Here is a 20,981-nt window from a genome sequence, read left to right as displayed (position 1 = left end):
CAAATGCAGGCCATTTGTGCAGCAGACGTGCCTGTGAACACACGTCCAAAACTCCTCAGGACGCCACCATCAAAAGCTTGGGTGAGTCTGGAAAAGTGGAGCTAATTGTGTGGAACATCACAACCTACCCTCAAGCTTTATTTATCAAAGTATGTAACACTATTACATTATTATCTACAAACTGCAACATGTTATGTAAACAGATAATGTTCCCTGACAATTACAGCTAGTATTTGCGGAGTAAATGTGGATGATTGGGTTGTACGTACTTATTTTTATTACTTGCCACACATTTATGGGTGAGTCAAACCGAGTTTCTCCCCTAAGTTTTCACTCCTTTGTTAAAAATCCAGGTTCTTTTGATCTTTTTTTTTTTTTACTTATAATGAAGGCAAAACAGACGCCGATCTTCTGTTGGCGTCCCTCACCTTGACGTGGTTGAATCTATATTATTCCGTACAGATGTTTTCCAAATCCAGCAGATTGAGATGTACTGTTTACTACACTTTTCAGGCGACCCCACATTTTATCTGTGAAACTTTAGTCATTATTTTGTTTAATTTAGGATGCTCTCTTGGATTCACTGTAATGCAAATAAACATCTTCAGCTTTCCAGCAGACACTCGAAGGTTTGACTGGCCTTCAAAACGGTTCATAATTTATTCCATCTTGTCAAGATATTTAATTCCATTTAGAGAAAAATTTGGTTTCATCCAACCGAAGCACATTCTTGTTGTTACAGGTTGAGCACATCGAGTTCTCAACATAAATTCCTGCAGCTCCTTCATTATTGTCAGGCTTCTGGTTGCCTCATGAACCTGTTCCATGTTTAAGTCGATTACAAAAAAAATGCCAGATATTTTTCACGTGTGTAAAAAATGTTAGCAGCTTCATGAATTTGTAAATGTCCAAACAATAAAGTATATCACAACCAAGACAAAAATAAACCTGGAAGGTTGCTAAATAAATTTGCATAGATCACTATTGATGGTATGGAAAGCAGCTGCAGTTCTAAAACATGAAATCCTATTTATGATTTTGAATTAATATGAGCTAAAAGTAAAAACTCACAGTTTGTGTCAAGAGAAAGTCCGGATGGCAGCACATTGTTACCCTCTTCTCTTTGGTCATTTGACTCTGGATGGAAAGCCTATCTGCCCTCATCTGGCCTATTGTCCTGTTATCTCAGATAATCGGGTCTGAGCTGGGCCCCTGCTCTGGTCTTTGAACCGTACACAGGCCAGATGGAGGACCTCCACCTGCAGAGCCACTGAAAGACTCACTAAGGTCTCCCAACAGGTTGCTCTCCAAGTAGCAACAATTCAATCAACAAGCTTTTACAAAAAATAACTTCAACGTTTTAATTTGCACATTGATGCACTGAGGTAGTGGCAGTTACATTAAAAAAAAAAGTAGAAGAGGAGGTTGACATCTGAACTGTCATGTAAATGAAGGCATTCAAAGAGGCCGATTTGCATTGTTTTTGTGTAATTACTGTTCAGCTGCCACAAATGAACTCCTGATCCACAGGAGGCCATTCGGCCAGAGTTAAAATATTGTCGCAAGATAAAAACCACAATGGAGACGTTGGTGAAAAGGAAAAGCAACCCCGATTGCATTTATCATGGGCTCATAGAAAACACCCTTCCTCTGCAACAACTGGCTGCCTTTCTCAAGCAGCCGTGTGACTTGTCTTGGATTTATGCCACACGTGGGATCTATTTCTCCACTAGCTGCTCGAGGGCATTGTCACCCTTTTCAGTTTTGTTTTTTTTATTGGTTCATGCCCTTGTGTCTCAGTCTGCATGGACTCCATGTCGGGACAGGCAGCGGAAGGATTCGGGTTAATCAGCGTGAAAAAGTTCAGAGTGGTAAAAAAAAAAAAAAAAAAAAGCCGCCTTTCATTTGTCCCCCAGTGAAGATGCCAGACCAACAGTGTGTGTAAGCTTGTTAGCACCCAGCAGGAATGATAAATCAACCTGAGCGTGACAGTTTTGTGAAACCAATATTTGAAACTGAATTAGATATTTGAGGTTTGATCAGTAAAATCCACTGACGAGGTAACTCCACAGTTTCACAGTTTTGTCCAGACGGCGGTGATCACAGCATTCTGTTAAAGGCAAAGAGCAGCTTAGTGCAGCAGGGCGATATAAAATTAAATAAAAATAGAACAAAACAAACCTTTAATTTGAGAGCTTTTATGCAGAAGGAATTATTTATTTTTAGTTCAAATAATCACTTTGCAAACTCACTGGTATCATATCTATGTGCAGCTATAACAATTTCTTTAGAATAAAATCAACATTATTAGGTACTTTTCATAATGAATCCTTGACTTCCTGTACATATTATGTGACAGAAGCTACTTTCTCTTAGCTATTCATCAAAATGAGAAAGACATGAGCACATTAAGGGGCTTCACATAAACTTATTCCTTTTTTCAGAAACAAATCGAGCAAGTCTCATAAGACAAAAAAAAGTAAATGAGTTTTAAAACATATTAATGTTTTCTCAATAACATTTAATTTAAAAAAGTTATGCTGATGAACTCTTGGAGGTTGGGGAAAACCTCCTTGCCATCACCCCAGTTTGGCATAAACTTGTCCATATAGTTAGAGCAATAATTCAAAACTGAAACTGTGACAAACAACCACTGATGGTAAAAGAAAAACACCTCCAAACCTCAGTGTTAAGGAAGTGCGGTAAAGAGTGGCATCTTGGGGGAGCACCAAGTCTCCATTACCACCATTAAAGGATGTTTACATGCCAATGGGTTGTTTGGGAGGGACATCAGGAAAAAGCCTATTCTGTCCCATCACAGACTTAAAAGAGTCGAGCTTTTAATGGAACTCCACTGGGACTTAAACTGGTGTTTTAGTCAGATGAGTTTAAGATTGTGCTGTTTAGTGAAAACATTCTGGGTGCAATTACTGTAAGGCAAAACACCTCATGGACACTGTTAAGTACAGAGGATCTGTCATGCCATGGGGCTTTTTCTCTTAAAAAAATATTGAGTTAGGCAAAGAATTTGGCCTGAACAACACAGAAATGCTTCACCAGACCTAAAACAAACTTTCTTCCATGGCCGTGTCAGACAATAGATCTAAATCCTTTGGTAAACATTTAGGGTGAGGCGAGAGAAGACGGCATCGAGCTCACAGGATGATCTAAAGAGAAAGAAAGCACAAACCTGCATTTCACACTCAATTCACCAAAGTACTCTGAACTTGACTGGAAGGGTCACAAACAAAGTGTTTAAATAGGCCAATAACACAGAAAAGTAGGAAGTTTAAATGGGTGAAGTCCAAAGATAAGAGGCTAGCTTTGTCCTTAAAAGTGGCTCCATTGTTCAAATCCAAACACTTTCTTTGAACACAAAAATAGATGACTGGCATTCCGGATGCTTTTACATTTTTCGCATTTTTTTCTGCCTACTTTGATAATAATTAATATCTCTTTTCTGCAAACCGAACCACAGCCTTTGCGAGTAACAGCTCTTACACGTCACTCCGAGGTAGAGCAACCCTCCGAGTGAGTTTACAGTCTCCTGAAAAGAAAATAAAAGTTGCGTCCTTTCTTTTTTTAATCTAACTCACTGAGGCTTGATGTGTCGTGTCTTTGAACAAGACAAAACCCAAACAAAGGCGCCAAGCATGTGAGCATGGCTCTCAAATTGGCCTCGAGCCACCAAACGTGCACACAAACACGCTTGTGTTTGTGTGCTTCTGCCTTGAAAGAACGACCACACAGACAGAAAAAACAACAGCAAGGCGGCAGAACATTGTCTGATGAATAGATAAAGGAGATAAGCATTCCAATTGAATAATGAACAAAGTATGCATGAAGGTGCAGGGATGCATTCAGATCATTTAAAGTCATTGGGAAACAGCAGCGTTGACGCGTCAGCTTTAGAGGATTGTGGAGGCTACAGCATATAAGTTATGCCCAAAACAGATTCTGTACATGACTCAGACTGTGTGAATATTAACATAATAATATGAGGTTAACCATACTGATAGAACAACAAACAGAGACGTTCCTGAGTACAAACATTGAAAAACCGTCTCTCACTGTTAATGATGAATATGCAAGTCTTCTTTGCACGCACTGAGCCAAAATGCAAACATGCTTTTCAGAGTCCAGACATGAGATTAAAGGTTTTTTGAGTCAAATCTTTTAGTGCTTTTGTGGCCAACGCCCCAAATCAGCCTGACTGACAAACTCTGGATGTTATTCCCTGTTTTCTGATTTTTAAAAACGCCATAAAGTGATATTTGAGCTGAGCTATCATTATGAAAAATGATCCCGTGCAGACTTGCAGGGATGAGTTGGAACCGGAGAGGTAGTGTTGTTGGCTGAGCAGCTCCGCTCATTCTTCTCTTTATCTCACCGGCACTCTGCTGCTGCCTCGTTTCAATAGCCATTCTTCACCAGAGAGAGCCCTTTGCGGTCATTCACACTTTTCCCGATCTGTATTCTAAGTAGCTTGCAGATCTTTTGTATTCCAAGCCGATTGAAATCTGACTTCTGATGCTGACGCGGGGGGCTGTAGGTAACCCCCTGGAGCCAAAATAAATCCCTTTTACATCTTGAAGTGTGAAATTTGTTGTAATGCAACCAAATAATGTGTGCATATGAAGCTAAGAGGTGATGAAAAAAAATGCAAAAGAGTTTTTAGAACTATGCCAGTGTGGAAATACAATTGTCACTCTTTATGTGTTAAATTACACGTAAATGTGAAGAAAAAAAAATTAATATTAAAAATCACCTGATATGAGAAAAGAAACAAACATCTGTCACTGAGCCATTTTTCACCCTACAGCTGAAATAAAGAAAACAAAAACCCAGTTTTTTGGAAAGTTTTGACTGTTTAAAAGATCATCCAGGTTTTGTTGGAGTTTCTCTCATTTCAAATAGCATCAGAAAATGAACCTTTCAGTGATGAAGGCAATTTGAACAATGTAAATAGTGAACGGCTGTATGTATTTTTGATGAAATGCCAGTGTTCTGCTTGCAGACGGATAATGTAGAAACTGCCTGCCTCTGAATAGAGCTGATAAGAGCATCATACCCATACAGAGGCCTTTCTTTGACAGTTTCTTCTCCACAGGAGTGCAGCTGCAGGCAGATCTGAAGGACGACATGCTCAGGATTAATCCAGCTCTGTTTATAAGCTTCGGCACACTGAATTCAGTCCTTTATCTCTGTACTATGTTATTATATACATCTGTCTAAATTGCTGCACATTCTTATACTATAAAGTTAAAATTGTTTACTTCCACTTCAAATACATACAGATCTTCTCATTTTCTGTCATTTATGAATTGTCTGTTATTGTTTACAGCAACTCAATTGGCTCTCAAACTGTCAACACAAGAACCACTGTTAGCACTTGGGGTGAATTTAGTACTACTCAGGAAGTGTTGGCATCAATTGTCTCAAAATTAAACTAAACAAATTAACTAGCATAGAGAAAATAAGCACTAACAACAGAGTTTTCTGACTGGGAATGACATGAAGTACAACTTATGAGTGTTTTGGATTCCAGACTGAAAAACTCCTGGCATTTGCTAATTAACGTGGCTGGTGATCAAGCTCTAAACTGGAGCATCTTTCTCTTAAACCAGTTGTCCCCTCAAAAGAAAACACAGAGAATGACCAAAAATGATTTTGTTGTTGTTTTACTCCCCCAGACCGGCAGGTGGCGCTAAACGTTGGAGTGAGGGACGTGCAAAAAGCCTCCACTCAAAGTTAATGGTAAACACAACAGGACTGTCGTAATCCATCTCTGTTCTCTTTTCAGTCAAATAGCAGAGAGTACACTCCACGTAATCATGACCTTTCTAGATGTCGGTGCTTGAAAAACTGGTAACACTTTATTTGAAGGGGGGTGAATAAGACTGACATGACACTTTCATAAACATGACATAACACCTGTCATGAACATGAATAAGCCTTCATGAATATTTATGACTGTTGTCATAAAGCGTCATTCGGTAAATTATGACATTTTTAATACAAAGTTGACATTATTCAAAATGTCTTTGTTATGACAACTTGACATTAACCAAGAAACCATTACTGTTTAAACTTTTCCTTTAATAACATAAAGATACCTTATTTTTAAAGTGCAATCAGTAATACTTTTATAACAAATTTATAACAGTAATGATTTCTTGGTTAATGTCAAGTTGTCATAACAAAGACATTTTGAATAATGTCAACTTTGTATTAAAAGTGTCATAATTTACCGAATGACGCTTTATGACAACAGTCATAAATATTCATGAAGGCTTATTCATGTTCATGACAGGTGTTACGTCAATCTTATTCACCCCCCTTCAAATAAAGTGTTACCGAAAAACTTTGGTATTTACCGAGGTGCGATTCAAACCCTGCAAATCACTTTCGAACCGAAAGTGAAAAATCTTCTCTGAAGTTTTAGGGGATTTTAGACACAGCATGAGGGGAAACAGAAAGTGTTGGAACTTTCATCAGCCAAATGATTTCAAGTCATATGATGAAGAAATATGACATAGATCACAGTGAGCTGGAGTCTTTATTTTTTTAAGGAAATACGGTCAGTATTGTCCAGCTCTTCTAAGGAAAGAATTTCATTTGATAGCTGGATTTTTTACTAATCAGCAAGAACAACAGCCTTTTCTCCCTGGAACTTCCCCATTTGTATCTGTGAATTTCACACTCTGAAACAGTGAAGAACCCAGCTTCACAGCTGATCCACGGCGTATTTTTCAAGACCCACTGCACCTCTAATAGAGTCGGTTTTCTCAGATAAACCTCCCACAAACCATTTATCTGTGACATATGTTTTCAGTGCTGCTCTGTCTGATATGAAAACAATCATTATCTGTCTCTTATATCTAATCCCCTACCTAAAGCAGATGCGAGTACATATTTGCAATCTCTCTTTGGGACAAGTGGGATGTGTCAGAGGAATCAATGGTGCAGATCAAGTCGCTGGATCTGTCATTGCTCTCATATATCAAAGACTCAAGTAGGATATTCGGTTTCAAGCAACCATCAGCCCCTGTGTGTCAGACAGAGGAGGGCGGGGAGTTTCGTGTGGCCTCGCTGTGCCACCACTGCTCTAACTGAACCCCGTAGAGCATGAATGCTCAGCACACCGAGTCCCCAAAGCCGTTTTTGAAAGAAACTCACACGTCACTGGGTGTGTGGCACTTTTCACATCCAGACATAACAGCAGTTGAGAAGTGACAGAAAGTGGAATCCTCCTGTGATGAAAACTGTCATCAGACATGGCTATGAAGTGGCTTGTAGAGAGGGAATGTATGTTTGGAAAGGACCCCAAAAACCGTAACATAAGCCTTCACTTCAGGCAGAGATAATGCATGCTTGAGCCTGCAGAGATGAGGCCTGAGAAGCATTTGTAATCTTTAAATTGCTGTGATTTGCATAAAACTTTCCAAAAGGGGCTTTGTTGACTGACGGGCTCCACCGTTTCTCTTCAGCACTTTAAAAAAAAAAAAGACTTTAGGATTCTCTAAAAACTATGCAAAAGTTTTACAAGTTTTGACGTTTAGTCATCGTAATGTGATCGCATGCGTGTTTTGTGCTTGACTGTATTAACAAAAAATGAAATGTCCTGAAAATAAAACTCAGCAGTTTGCTGTATCTGGCTAAATCATGAATATCTGTTTGATTCCCATAAAGTATACAGCTCTGGAAAAAATTAAGAGACCAGGTTTCTCTGATTTTACTTTTTATAGGTACATGTTTGAGTAAAACATGTTTTTATGTTTATTCTATGAACTACTGACAGCATGTCTCTGAAATTCCAAGCACAAATTTAGCACTTATTTGCAGAAAATGAGAAATGGTCAAAATAACAAAAAAGATGCAGCGCTTTCAGACCTCAAATAAAACAAGATTATATTCATTTAGAAACAACAATAGTAATGTTTTAACTCAGGAAGAGTTCAGAAATCAATGTTTGGTTTAATAATCATGAGGTTTTCAATGAGGTTCAGTGCATTGGGCTCTTCATTTTTTCCAGAGCTGTATGTTCTGTACCTCAGTAAATTTATCAAATACTTATGTCCAAATTTGATTAGATTAGTTGGCCAAAATATCAACTTTGGCCAACTAATCAAAGGTTGTTTTGCAAAGGATCACAGAGGATTCTTAAGAAGATTTTAAATAATAACTTCAGTGGAGACGTTTTATATGTGAATAAAACTAGCAGAATAAAACTGCTCTTTTATTCTGAAGAGCAGTTAGAGGATTCTGGTGACAAAGCCAGACTACTACGTATGTTTCAAGTGTTTTCCAAGCGATCTGTTAGTGCTCTGCTAAAAGGTGTTAAGCTTAAATTTATTTCAGCTGCGGATTTTAATTAATATGCAGTGTTGGGTTTGTTCCTGTTTCTTCCTGTTTTCAACAATCTATATGTGGCTTAGGTGAGACAAGTTTGGTCAATCAGTTACAGTGACACCATGGAAAAAGGAGCAGGTTTTGGTACTTTTGAGTGTGTGGGCAGGTGCTAAGTTCTGCTGGAAAAATAAAATCTGCAAGGATGCTTGTCAGCAGAGAGAAGTATAAAGTTTCCCAACATTTAGTGGCTTGATATTGACCTGGATTTGATTAAACACGGAGCACAAAAACAGAAGATGGCACAGCTCCACAAGTAAACATCTACTCTGGAAACTTCACACAGGACCTCAAGCAACTTGTGAATCTCTTCACTCTTCAGATTTTCAAACTTTGATTTATAAAGAAAATAATAAATTCACTGGACAACAGTGTGGTTTATTTTTCTCCCAAGTAAGAGGCTTTTAATGGTATCTTTTTCTAAAAAGTGGCATAACAAAAGAAATGCAGTTGCATCCCGGATTCAGTGAAGCAATGACTAAAGCTACTAATGAAATCTTTCTAAGAGTTACCTCACGCACCTTTTTAACCTACTTTTTCCTTCCATTTAATTTTCAGTATTCTTGAATACAACATTGTGAAAAACTAGTCTCTTTATCAATCATCCTTTACAGCTATAAAATTGAATAATACATAGTTGTGATAAACATACAGTGAAAAACTTTGCAGATATACATACAGGAAATCCTAAATGTATATGTTCATGTAGAAATATGTTCTGTACAAAACTATGGAGATTCCTGCAAGGAACAGTGGGAATACAAAGCATGTATCAGGTTTGTTGGGAGGCATATTGGTCCCAGCTGCTGGGAGGAAAACTCTTTGATTTTGTGGCGTGTCCTCCTTGTGGAGGGTGTAAGTTACTGTCTGCTGATAAGTCTCCCCTCAGTCTTCCCCACAATTGCAAATAACATAACATAATAGCAAAAAAAAACCCCAACATAAAATATAGGATAAGTAAACATTCAAATATTATTTTTTGTTAATTTTTTCGTTGATTTCCTTTTTTTTTCTATTTTTTAGGTTTTTTTTTTTTTTTTTTTTTTTTTTTTTTTTTTTTTTAGTTTTAGTTTTACTTTTATTCAGGTCTTAAACCCCTTTTGCTTTTCGTCTAGCAACGCCCCTGTCTGGGGCCGTTATTTTAACGCTTTAACGTCTTTTTTCGCAGACAGAGAAGTTTCACATGTTCCGCCTTTACCACATGCGGAGTGGGGTTTTATAGTGAAGCTGTTTTTGGAGACCCGGTGCGCGGTGCAGCCCCGCCTCCACATCCTCCTCCTCCCCTGGGAGGCGGAGAGGGGGGGCCGGCTGACTGTGCCTACTTAATGGGGTAGGTCCGCTTACAGATCACCACATCTAATCACCTCGCTAAACGCGAAAACACACGGTCCCTGTTGCCAAACCTTTTCATTATCGGAGAAAGCTAAACATGGCAGAGGTGAGTCTTGTTGTTTTCCTTAATTGATTGGAAAGGTTGTTTCCCTTTTTGCTGCAAGGTGATTCTTGTATTAATTAGGGTTAATTCTAAACGTGATTTACAGCTTTTTTTTTCTTCTTTCTTTTATTCTTAAGAGCAGTTAAAGTTAAGATGGATGTTGTGGTTAGAAACCTGGTTTGTAAACATTTTCATTTTAAAAAAATTAAAACATTTTATTTTCATTTTAGGACGACTATGCATTTGAGTATCCTGATAACAACACCTACAACATCTCCGAGGAGTTTCAAGAGCTTGATCTGTTCATCCCGGAGCCATGTGGCCAGTTACTCAGCAGCAACTTCAACAAGGTCTTCCTCCCAACGGTTTATGGAATAATATTCATCCTCGGGATTATCGGCAATGGACTGGTCATTGCCGTCATGGGCTACCAGAAGAAGGTCAAAACGATGACAGACAAGTACCGGGTCCACCTCTCTGTGGCTGACCTGCTGTTCGTCCTCACGCTGCCCTTCTGGGCCGTGGACGCAGCCAAGACGTGGTACTTTGGAGGCTTCCTCTGCGTTTCGGTGCACGTGATCTACACGCTGAACCTGTACAGCAGCGTCCTGATCCTGGCCTTCATCAGCTTGGACAGGTACTTGGCAATTGTCCATGCCACCAACAGCCAGGCCAAAAGGAAGCTGCTGGCCAACAAAGTGATCTACATTGCAGTGTGGCTGCCGGCTACCATCCTGACCGTGCCTGACCTGGTGTTTGCCCGGGTCCAGGATGTAAAGTCCTCCAACTACTTGTTCGTGGAGGACAGCATGGAGAGCACCGATTCCAGAACTATCTGTCAACGCATCTACCCGGGGTCAAGCAGCCTGATTTGGACGGTGGTTTTCCGCTTCCAGCACATCCTGGTGGGCTTCGTCCTGCCCGGACTGGTCATCCTCGTCTGCTACTGCATCATCATCTCCAAGCTCTCCCAAGGTGCCAAGGGCCAGGTCCTGAAGAAGAAAGCTCTGAAGACCACAGTGATCCTCATCATTTGCTTCTTCGGATGCTGGCTGCCCTACTGCACCGGCATCTTTTTGGACACCCTTATCATGCTGGACGTCGTGCGCTCTTCCTGTCAGCTGCAGCAGGCGGTGGAGACATGGATCTCCATCACCGAAGCATTGGCCTACTTCCACTGCTGCCTTAACCCCATCCTGTATGCCTTCCTGGGGGTGAAGTTCAATAAAACCGCCAGGAGCACGCTCACAAATAGCAGCAAATCAAGCCAGAAAGTGACTCTCATGGCCAAAAAGCGCGGGCAGATTTCTTCTGTGTCCACAGAGTCCGAGTCTTCCAGTGTTTTGACAAGTTAACCGGCAGTTAATGTTGGGAGTTCTTGACTTTACACTCTCAGGAGAGACTTTAAAAAAAAACGAAGCTTTATTTTAAAGAACTTACTACATTTTGTACACATGTAAAAAAAAAAGAGGAGTTTTTTGTTTGTTTTTTTTATACTTGGTTGTTTGTTTGAGTTGAAAACTGCAGTTGTGTGTGTTTTGTTACATTTGTTTCCCAATTGTTCATCTTCTGAAGTAGCATTGTGTCCTGGTCAGTACCGATTTCCCATTCAAGATCCATAATCTGTATTATTCTCACGGACTGTGATGCTCCACCATGGATCTTATTTGTTGTCCTCCACTGGAAGCTGCTTTTGTAAACCTTGTACATAGTTCTGTTTGTAGCATTTGTGTGTGTCGCACTTAAGTTGCGTGAATAAGTGAAAGCTATAATTTATTGCTGTCGTTTACACTGGGCTTATGCTTGATTTAAGAAAGTTTCTTTTTGTACTTGTTTTTTACTGTAAAAATAAAAGTGTCTTGTACTTTCCGTGACTGTTGTGTGATGAGGGGGTTTTACCAACCCTCCCCTTTGGGGAGTTTGTGGGCGAGTAGTGGTGTGGGGGGTAGAAAGTCTCCTAACAAATGCCACCACCTGAACTGGCCTGAAATGCAGAAGGACTGCACAGACAAACCCTGTAATTGCAGGAACATCTGTGCACTTTACATCTTAACCAGACAGTGACACAAAGCAAAAGAAATCTCTTGGAATTAGCATCCATATGGCTCTTAAACAAAGCAATTAGCATGTTAAGTTTTATTTTCTTTCTTTCCCAGTTTGCAAGATATACTGCCTCCTTTACATTTGGCTTGTAAACAAGCAATATCCCCATTCACCTCATTGAAAGGGTCATTGGGTCAGCTTAACCATTAAATGGATCACAAAAACTGAAATAAATGTATTCAGTAGATGCAAATAGCCAGGCATTGTCTCTCATGAGGGGTTTTGTGATATATCATTTGCATGAATTTGCTGCAACAAGAAAACCCCAACATTTGACCTTAAAATGGCTTCTTTTTGAACATTTATCCACATTAATCTCTTTTAACTAAGATATATGTTATAAATGTAATCAGCGCTGAACTGGTGACAAAGACTGATGTTCAAGTTGGGAGACCAAAGGAAGCGGACAACAATTGATGTCAAGGAGAATGAAGCCATCGAATGCCCTCTGTATAATATCACAGCCCTGGCATTCTCTCTAAACTCCCACGGAGATACATTTCCATATCTTTACGTGGAGAGGAAAAAAGTGTGAAGTGCTTTCATTAAGTCAATGGGTTAATGCCTGTTTTGATGCAGTGAAGCAGTTTAAAACAAGAGGAAATTTTCAAAGTTGGGAATGTAGCCACATGAGCCTCATTTAGCATAAAACCTCATCCTGTGCAGGGAGATCTGCCTCACTTGTATCTCTTCAGTTGCATTTATGCTTTATAGACAAGAGAAAGTTTAATTCCCAGCCTGGAAAAAAAAGCACAGCTTTTACAGTTTAAATTAATACAGCAACTGCTGTGGGTGGAATAAATCTCACAAAAGTATTCATGTCCCTTAAATTATTTAATATTTTGTTCTGTTACGACAAACTTTGTCTACAATTAAAAATCTGAAAGGTTTGGGATGTATTTTTAGTCATCTCGTCTTAGTCAACCACCTTCTGCTTTAAGTACTGCTGTAAGTTTTGCAGTTTGTCCTCAGCATGAGTCCTATGTTGAACTTTCTTGGCCACTTTCAAAGCACTACAGACCATAAAACACAGTAGTGGTGGTGGTGGTAACATCCTGGGTTTATACTAGTGACAAGAAAAAAAGAGACAAGAGTTCTGTTCTCAGCTTGACACAATACATGTAGTGGACCCAAAAAGAACACAAATGAAGGTTCTCTTTTCACATGAGACCAAAGTACAACCTCATGGCAGCATCATGCATCATGTGTTTGTCCTCAGCATGGAGAGGGAGTTGCAAGGGGTTAATAAGAAGACAGAAGGAGAACGTGATATATGCTGCAAAAGACTTTAAACAGAGTCAGAGGTTCACTTTCCAACAGCAAAACAACCCCCCAAAATATATCCAGATCTCTAATAAAATGGTGTAGATGAAAAGATGTTCATGTCTTAGAATGGCCCAGTCAAAGCACAAACCCTAAAGATCAATTGAGAAGATGTGCAAGACAAGATATTGATGGATCCTGTCCCACCTAATCTGGCTGAGCTTGAGCTTTTCCAAAGAAGAATGGAAAAAATGAATGATTAACTCAGGGGAGCTGAATACAAATGCACACAACACATTTTAGACTTTTATTGCAGAGTTTTTCTGACACATTTTGCACTGTATTTAATTTAGGGACATCAGAATAAAAAGGACTTACGATGTACTCTTTGCTTTTAAAAGTTTGATTAATAAAAGCATTATCAAATATGTCCAACCTAGTGTTGGTCTGTCACATAAAATCCAAATAAAACACACTGAAGTCTGTCTATCAAACTGTAATCAATTAAAATGATAAAAGTAAGGAGATGGGTGGGTTCTGCTTCTCTACAAACTGACTTTGGTCTCCAGTGAAGTGCTTAAATTTTAGATAGGCAGTCCTGTTAGGAATTCACATCTTGGGTATAAGAATGTTCCCTTCCATTCATTATTAAAGCTTTCATTCTCTCTGTGTAATGGCAAACTACAATATTCAACATCACACATCTCTAGCGCCTCCTTCAAAGGAGCAGTTTAGGAAGTGTCTACCTTCTAAATTTCAAGAGTAAATGCACAAAACTGGTGTTCAGTTTAAATGTTTTAAACTTACATTTGATGAGTCAAAACACACTCATTCAAATATTTCCCTGCAGGAAGGTCGGTATCCTGGGTTAAAGGCTAAAGTTGTTGGGGAGAACAGGAAATTGCTCCTACTGGTGATTCATTATCTCTACACCTCCATATCTGCAGCTTTAAACGTGGATTCCGTAAAATTACTCAGCCTTACTTAACTGTTAATGTGGGGCACTGTAAAAACAGAAAAGTACAGCTTCGCAGACGCCAGCTTAAAAGAACAACAAATAGCCCGAGCTCCTTTTGTGCAGTGACACGCTCCGCAAAGGTTACACTGTTTTAGGGAGGAAAGTGAACGACAGGAAGCCTGTTTCCTGCATCAGGAGCTCCTGTGGTCAGCAGCCTGAGAAAAGCTTTGAAGACACCCCCGCTGAATTCAAACCACCGTCACTCGCTGTGCCAGTCCATTCCTGCAAAGGTTACTGGATACCTGTGTGCACTTAAAGCACTCAAGCAAAGGTGTGAATGTTCAGTTGAATTTTACACTTTCTGTGAGAGTAAAGCAGCCCACACATGCTAATTACCTGCTGTTAGTTGTTTATATGACTTGTATTTCATGTGGACTGATTTATCTATGTCATATAATGAAGTGTAGTTAAAAAAGTGTTTTACATGGTACTAAAGTCTTTCAAAATTATCACTGCTGCACATGGCAGAAGTGTGTTTTCTGAAGTCTCTGAAGCCAATAATTAACTGTGGCAGAAGGTAAAAAACAGTCTACAAAGTCTAACCCCCAGCCCACAAAACAGAAGAAGAACCCCAAGATAAGAGCACCAGCCAACCACAAATGCAACGCTGCAGTTCCTAATGCCTCATATAGATTGGGCAAAGATTTATAACTGAGGTTCAGATGACAGCAGGTGTCTTTTATTTAAACGTATCCATTGAACTTTACATTTACATGTTGCAGCAGTATTTTATCTGGATTTTAGCGGATAGATTGAGACAAAGTAGCACATATCCCAACCAAGGGAGTTCTTTGCCTCATCATGAACATGGAAGCTGCTCAAACCTACTCGGAAGCAAGATGGAGATAAATACATGACAATAAGGAATTCGGTTCACCTTTTCGTAGGACAAAAAGACAAAAAACATGGAGTCAAAATGGAATGACTTGGGTCAAAATATATTCATGACCTAGTCAAAGTCCAAAATTACAATACAACTAAGAACATGATGCAACACTTGATAATGGATGTTCATGCTCTCAATCTAATCTGTTTGAGTCTGACTTATTCTACAAAAAATAATGACAAAATAACATTTTATATGCAAAACAAAAACAAACAAAAAGAATGTTTCATTTTCCCTATAGTGCAATAGAATTCACTAATTGTGTTGGTCCTTAATACAAATAGCCAGGTTTGTTGAAATACTTATTGCTCCTTGACTGGTGGAAATCCTATAAACTGGATGGCTTCATGCAATCAGTTAGACTTTCTTAGACAAATGCCTTTTTATTTTTTGGCCTATGAGAACTTTATATTAAACTGAACTTAATTAAATTGTGTTGCATTCGGAACTGAATTTGATCTGATTCTTACAATTTATTAGAGCGCTTTGGAATGAACAGGTTTTATATGAACTGAATTTAAACCAAAATAGATTCTGCAAATCTGGGCATTAGATGACTCCATTTCTGTAATTTAGTTTGATGGTAAAATTATTCGTTGCTTTGAAGTTCTGCACAGTCTGAGGAAATTACCTCAGACGCATTTCCCTACAGATGTTTGATGTATTTTGTCTGCTCAGGACAAACGCTAATAAGGCGGAACTACAGTCTGCGACTCGTTTCCAGCCGGAACTGTGCTCGGTCAAAACAGCTCCTTCCTTCCTGATCCAGTCCATGCTGTGAACAGCTGATGCGGTCTTTCTTCCTCTAGCAAACAGTTGTAAAAAAAATTTTATCCCAACTTTCTAAGAATAAAATTGGACATGACGAAAGAAGAAGCAAACGGGTAAGAGCGCTGTGAATGTAGCGTTTGCTGTAGCACAGCTCTCAGAGCTGCATTTTGATTTCACCTTGGTGCTAACAAGGCTAGAAGCTAACTTGCAGCGAATTGCATCAGCAATCACTTTCATTTCAGTTTGATAAAGTTTAATTTAGCAGTTTATTGAAATTAACGGAAGACCACAAACGACAAAGCACGAAAAACAACAAGATAACAACATGCCACGGTTTATACATGCACGTAAGCAGGATATTTTCCCTACAGAAACTAATGAAACAGACAGTTGATATGTTGATATGACTTTTACCCGGCTGTTTTCAACACAAAGTTCATCATTGTGCTAAAACCTGATGATTTAAAAAATATTAAAACACCATTATCAAAAAAGTATTTACAATTTGTGACAATTATTGGTCATTCAACAGTAAAATGTACATTATTACAAGAAACGACTGTTGATTCTAATTGCTTCGTTTTCCAATAAAACTTTTCTTCGTTTTAAAAATTAGAAAGGAATCTCGTAAAATTTGTTTATCGTGTGCTTTTTAATTGTAGCGTACACAAAACGTGCCATTATCTAATTATGGCAACAATAGTGATCGTAGTCGCTCCCAATTGTGTCACTGTTTTATTATTATTATTATTTTTACGTAACATTTCCGCCACCTTGCTTGAAGTTTATAATCTTGGGCATTTAGATTGTCGTTAGAGATGGACATGAAGGTTGGTAATGAACGTTTTATGGCTTGTCACCAGATATTTGACAGATATTTCATCTTTGGGGCTCTGTGAAAAAGCTTAAAAACTCAATTTAATTCAAGTTAGTGGATCTAGGTTATAAATCCCATATCTATCATAATTTTGATATGATTGAATTGCTATTTATTTTTCAGAAATTTTAAAAGCACATATTACATTAGTGTTTTTTTGTTTGTTTGTTTGTTTGTTTGTTTTTTAAACTTGACCTTACAGACCATTAGGGATTTAGGAAAAGCAAGCATGGACCAAATCTTAAAAATTTGGCCTTTGCTGAATCTCTGGTGAATAACTGAAAACAGGCCTGATTAAAAAAATGTATATTTTTTTTCCTGTTTAAGATATAAACATGCAGCATTGTTTAGAAGACATTACTACATCCTCAGCTCTAATAATGAATAGGTGACATTTTTTCTTGTGTATATATTAAAGTATTTGCGTATTTTTGATCAGTTACTGAGATAGTTCAATCTGAAATATAATTTAACTTTGTTGCATTAGATTAGAAAAATACAAAATATTGAACTTCTATTGAGCAGCTCCTTTTGTGGACACCCAAACAGGTAAAAGCTACTTGCTAGCTCAACAGCAATCACTCAGATGCAGACTTTACTCTAAAGTAAACTTAGATTTAACTTAATTTTAAAGGAAATGGCTCTCATTCTGTTTGACTTTAGCTTTGTGAACTTTGCTCAAAGATTGATGCCATTTTGTTTTATATTTAACTATTCCCCACCTTTTATTGTTGTTTTATGTGGTTATGTTAGAAATGTTAACTATTTTACAGCAGAAGAGGTGTTTTGTTGGATCCTGGACATGTTATCATAGTTGTATTTAAATTGGTTGAGTTTTTATTTGTTAAATAGTTGAGTCTTTCTGTGAGCACAATATGAATCTTCAGAATCAGATCACTTCTTGAGAATCAAAACAACAATAAAACAACATTTTAGGTTGTTGCATATTACTGCTGCTGTATCTGAACCATTACGTATCACAGACATCCAGATACTGAAGATACTTGGGCTGTTGACTTTGTTGTTAAAGCAGTGGAATCAATGACATGTTAGACAATAGAGGAAGTGCAACCGGGATCTGATTCCTCCCTTGGAAGTCATAATATGTTGCTGTTTTTGACTTTTGTTTGGGCTTTATTGCTATTCATAGCTATCCTCTGCTCCCTGTTATTTCCTGATCTCACAGGCTTCCTTCAGGTCAAGACTCCTGGTGTTTTGGGAAACCAAGCAGCTGCTATTGATGCACCTGCAGATTTAGAAAATAATTATGAGTTAATGGACGAGTCCAGAGCTCAAACTCTTCGGGATCTGCTGCTTTATAGTGGCTTAATTTTTTTTTTTTACTGAATTTTGTTCTTAAATCTAAAAAACAAAATAGAAAGATAATTAGGTTGATATTATTCAGAAAGGAATAATTTACACACTTTGAAACACTAAATAGAAAAATATAAAACTAGGAGACAGAGAGAGATTATTCCAAAGCATGTTTATCCATAATCCCAGAATTGTATCATATTTTACAGCATATTTGATTAGGATTTTATGTGATTTCTTTTGTGTTTGTGATCTTTGAGTTGATTCTCCTCTTGAAGAAGTGCTGCTGGATCTGGTGAAATGGATCTCCACCCACTGCATCAGCAGAATCCATAGTTTGATTCAAACAGTGAGATCGGACCAAAACTCCATTAATGTCTGATTGTTTCATAGTTGTTACAGTTTAAAAGCCACTTACTGTGTGCAGACGTATAAGAATATATTCTACCAAAGTGTGTTGAGAGAATAATTTATGATGCTTTCACGGCCATTGGGCTCTGAAAATTGATTAAAATCAGTTTTATCTCTGAAGAAAATGCAGAGAACTTTAATAAATAAAGCCTCCGAGTTGAGTGTTAAAACATCAGCTGCAGCATGTTTGCTCCATTCAGACAATCAACTCAATCCAAATCAACTCTTCTGTGAAGTTGTGAAAGCTTTAATTGGTATGTCAGGACATAAACACTGTGAAATATTCTATTTATTTCTACAGTAGTTTCTGGAAAAGGTTCCTGGCCTTGAAATGCACCTTCAAAATCTTCAAAGCACCTGAACAAAAACATCTCTACACGTGTTAAAAGGCAGATGCTCTGTATTTGTGTACATTTGTGGTAATTTTGGCTACTCTTGATTTTGTCATGTCACAATTTGTTATCCTGTTTATGCTGTTAATTGTAGGTAAATTTCACATCTCTAAGAGCTCAAGTAAAGAGTTTTTAATCTGGTAAATAAAGACACCTTTATGTTATTTTAATGGGATAATCTGTGTTCTCTACAAACAGCTACAGAATTAGAGGTTGTCAGTCTGTCCACAGTCTCCTCAGAGCTGCAGTGTTTATCTACCTAATCTTACTTTCTGACATCTCAATCTTAGCTGCTCTCCATGCTCTCTCCGATCCATTCATCTCAACTCCAGCTGTTTTGTTTGGAAGAACAATAGGATTAAAGGGAGTTCAGACTTTAAAGCTGGAGGTGGTGATGGCGCAGAATTAATTTTCCCAGGCGCTCAACTACTTCCTCGTGGGATGCGGGAGAAATAGGAGGTGGAAGTTGACTTTCATGTTTATGTTGTGTCTTTCTTCCTGTTTCAGCGCAACGGAGGAGGAGCAGCAGGCTCAGTCAAAGAAAGCCCTAAAGAAGCAGCAGAAGGAAGCAGAGAAAGCTGCAAAGAAGGCTGAGAAACAGGCCAAGCTGGTCAGTGTTGTTATTGCAGTTTTTTTCTGTTTTGATGGTTCACATCCGCCGAAAACCTGTACAGCTGTTGATGATGTGACGTGCTGTTCTGGTGGGCATTGTTGGCCCAGCAGGGTTGGTGAGCCAACAGGGGGTTGGACTCTATTGTTCAAGTATTCCTGTCATTTCGGTCGTGTTTATGTCCACGCAAAGTCTTGTTTTCTTACTGAATAACATCCTACACAGTAATGCTCATAGTTATTAAAGCACGTCTGCGTTTATGACAGATGGATTATGGAGATATTTTTGGATAATTTTAATCACATAACTAAGACTAAGAACAGTTTCTGCAAAGTACATAGATTTTTGTTTACACATTTCTGTAACATGCTGAGGAGCAATTTCTTTGCCAATTTCAAAAGCAAAGATAAACTAAATATTTTTCTAACTGAAGGTTTAGATTGTGTGAAATTAATTACACTGATGGTTGTATTACGTATTATTCAAACTAAGGTCTGTTTCCTGCAGGTAAAAATGAAGCAGAAACAAAATAACATAAAAACACCAACAGTTTAGGATCTACTCCTACAGCTAAGAGATGATTTTATGAAATAGAAATTCATGTTCAAAATATTATACAACTGATTAAAACTAACTTCTCAGAATTTTACTTGGTGGTTTCTCTGTAGTTTATAGAATAGATTAAATGTTTCAAATACATATTCACACATTTATCAGCTCAGAACCGCCTTAGCAAAACGAGCAGAGTTACTTGTGGCCTAATCGTGGTCTGGATGTTGTTGTGCCATGTCTTTGTGAACAGGTCTGGGTCTCTTGACTTGTGAATCTCGTTGTTTCGTTTCTCAGCTCAGCTAACGGGGGCATGCTGACCGCCTGAAGGACATCGTGCTTCAGGAGGTGGTGGCTTATCTGCCCTCTCTGGTCACTCCAAAACAGAATTAGAAACAAAAGTTACTGTGTGGCTCTGGAGGTGTTTTGGGAAAACAAAGTTTTTATTTTTTATTTTTTATTTTTTTCAGAAACTTCATGCAGAAATAAGTCAAAAATAACAAACTGTGCAATGTAGCAAACATTTCTCTCCACTGAACTCTGATAAAGTTGTTGGGCTTCATCCAAACTTGATTGGGCTTCACCTGCAGCTCAGGGAACGACACTGAGCTGCACAATTTATCGCAAATATGTCATCATCAGGATACCAGTGTATGCAATCCTCATATCACAAAGGATTGTTTGGAGTGCAGTAACTCCTGGCTTATATAGTCCAAGTGCTACGACCTCACAAGTGTCATATTTAGCAAGTTGGACATCAGCAGAGGCTAACGGTGTTTAGGAAGTGTTGGAATCAGGGATGAGAATGAGAGGAAAAAACTAAATTGTCATACATTACAACTGATAATACTATTGCAATACTTATCAATATTATCGTCAATGCAATAGTTATTTTTTTTAATATTATACAGCCGTAGGCCTGAGCAACTTTTCATAGGAGGAT

At 38.3% G+C, this 20,981-nt stretch overlaps 2 protein-coding genes across 2 annotated transcripts in view; both read left to right on the top strand.

Annotated features, from left to right (window-relative positions):
• The first annotated feature begins 9,693 nt into the window (after positions 1 to 9,693).
• cxcr4b (chemokine (C-X-C motif), receptor 4b) lies at positions 9,694 to 11,713 on the top strand. Its single transcript, XM_015008774.2, has 2 exons — positions 9,694 to 9,847; positions 10,075 to 11,713. The coding sequence occupies exons 1-2, from the start codon at positions 9,839 to 9,841 to the stop codon at positions 11,197 to 11,199; spliced, it is 1,134 nt and encodes a 377-aa protein (XP_014864260.2). The 5' UTR covers positions 9,694 to 9,838; the 3' UTR covers positions 11,200 to 11,713.
• Positions 11,714 to 15,842: 4,129 nt separating this feature from the next.
• dars1 (aspartyl-tRNA synthetase 1) overlaps positions 15,843 to 20,981 on the top strand; it is a 40,536-nt gene continuing 35,397 nt past the window's right edge. Inside the window, exons 1-2 of the mRNA XM_015008768.2 lie at positions 15,843 to 15,998; positions 19,387 to 19,489. Of these exons, the coding sequence (XP_014864254.2) occupies positions 15,976 to 15,998; positions 19,387 to 19,489 (126 nt within the window). The 5' untranslated portion in view covers positions 15,843 to 15,975. The remainder of the gene's footprint in view (positions 15,999 to 19,386; positions 19,490 to 20,981) is intronic.

Source organism: Poecilia mexicana, unplaced genomic scaffold (assembly GCF_051168715.1).
Source record: "Poecilia mexicana isolate PSO_F unplaced genomic scaffold, ASM5116871v1 scaffold_2, whole genome shotgun sequence".
Classification (NCBI taxonomy): Eukaryota; Metazoa; Chordata; class Actinopteri; order Cyprinodontiformes; family Poeciliidae; genus Poecilia; species Poecilia mexicana.
Note: the sequence above shows the minus strand (reverse complement) of the source record. Positions and strands in the feature narration are given on the sequence as shown.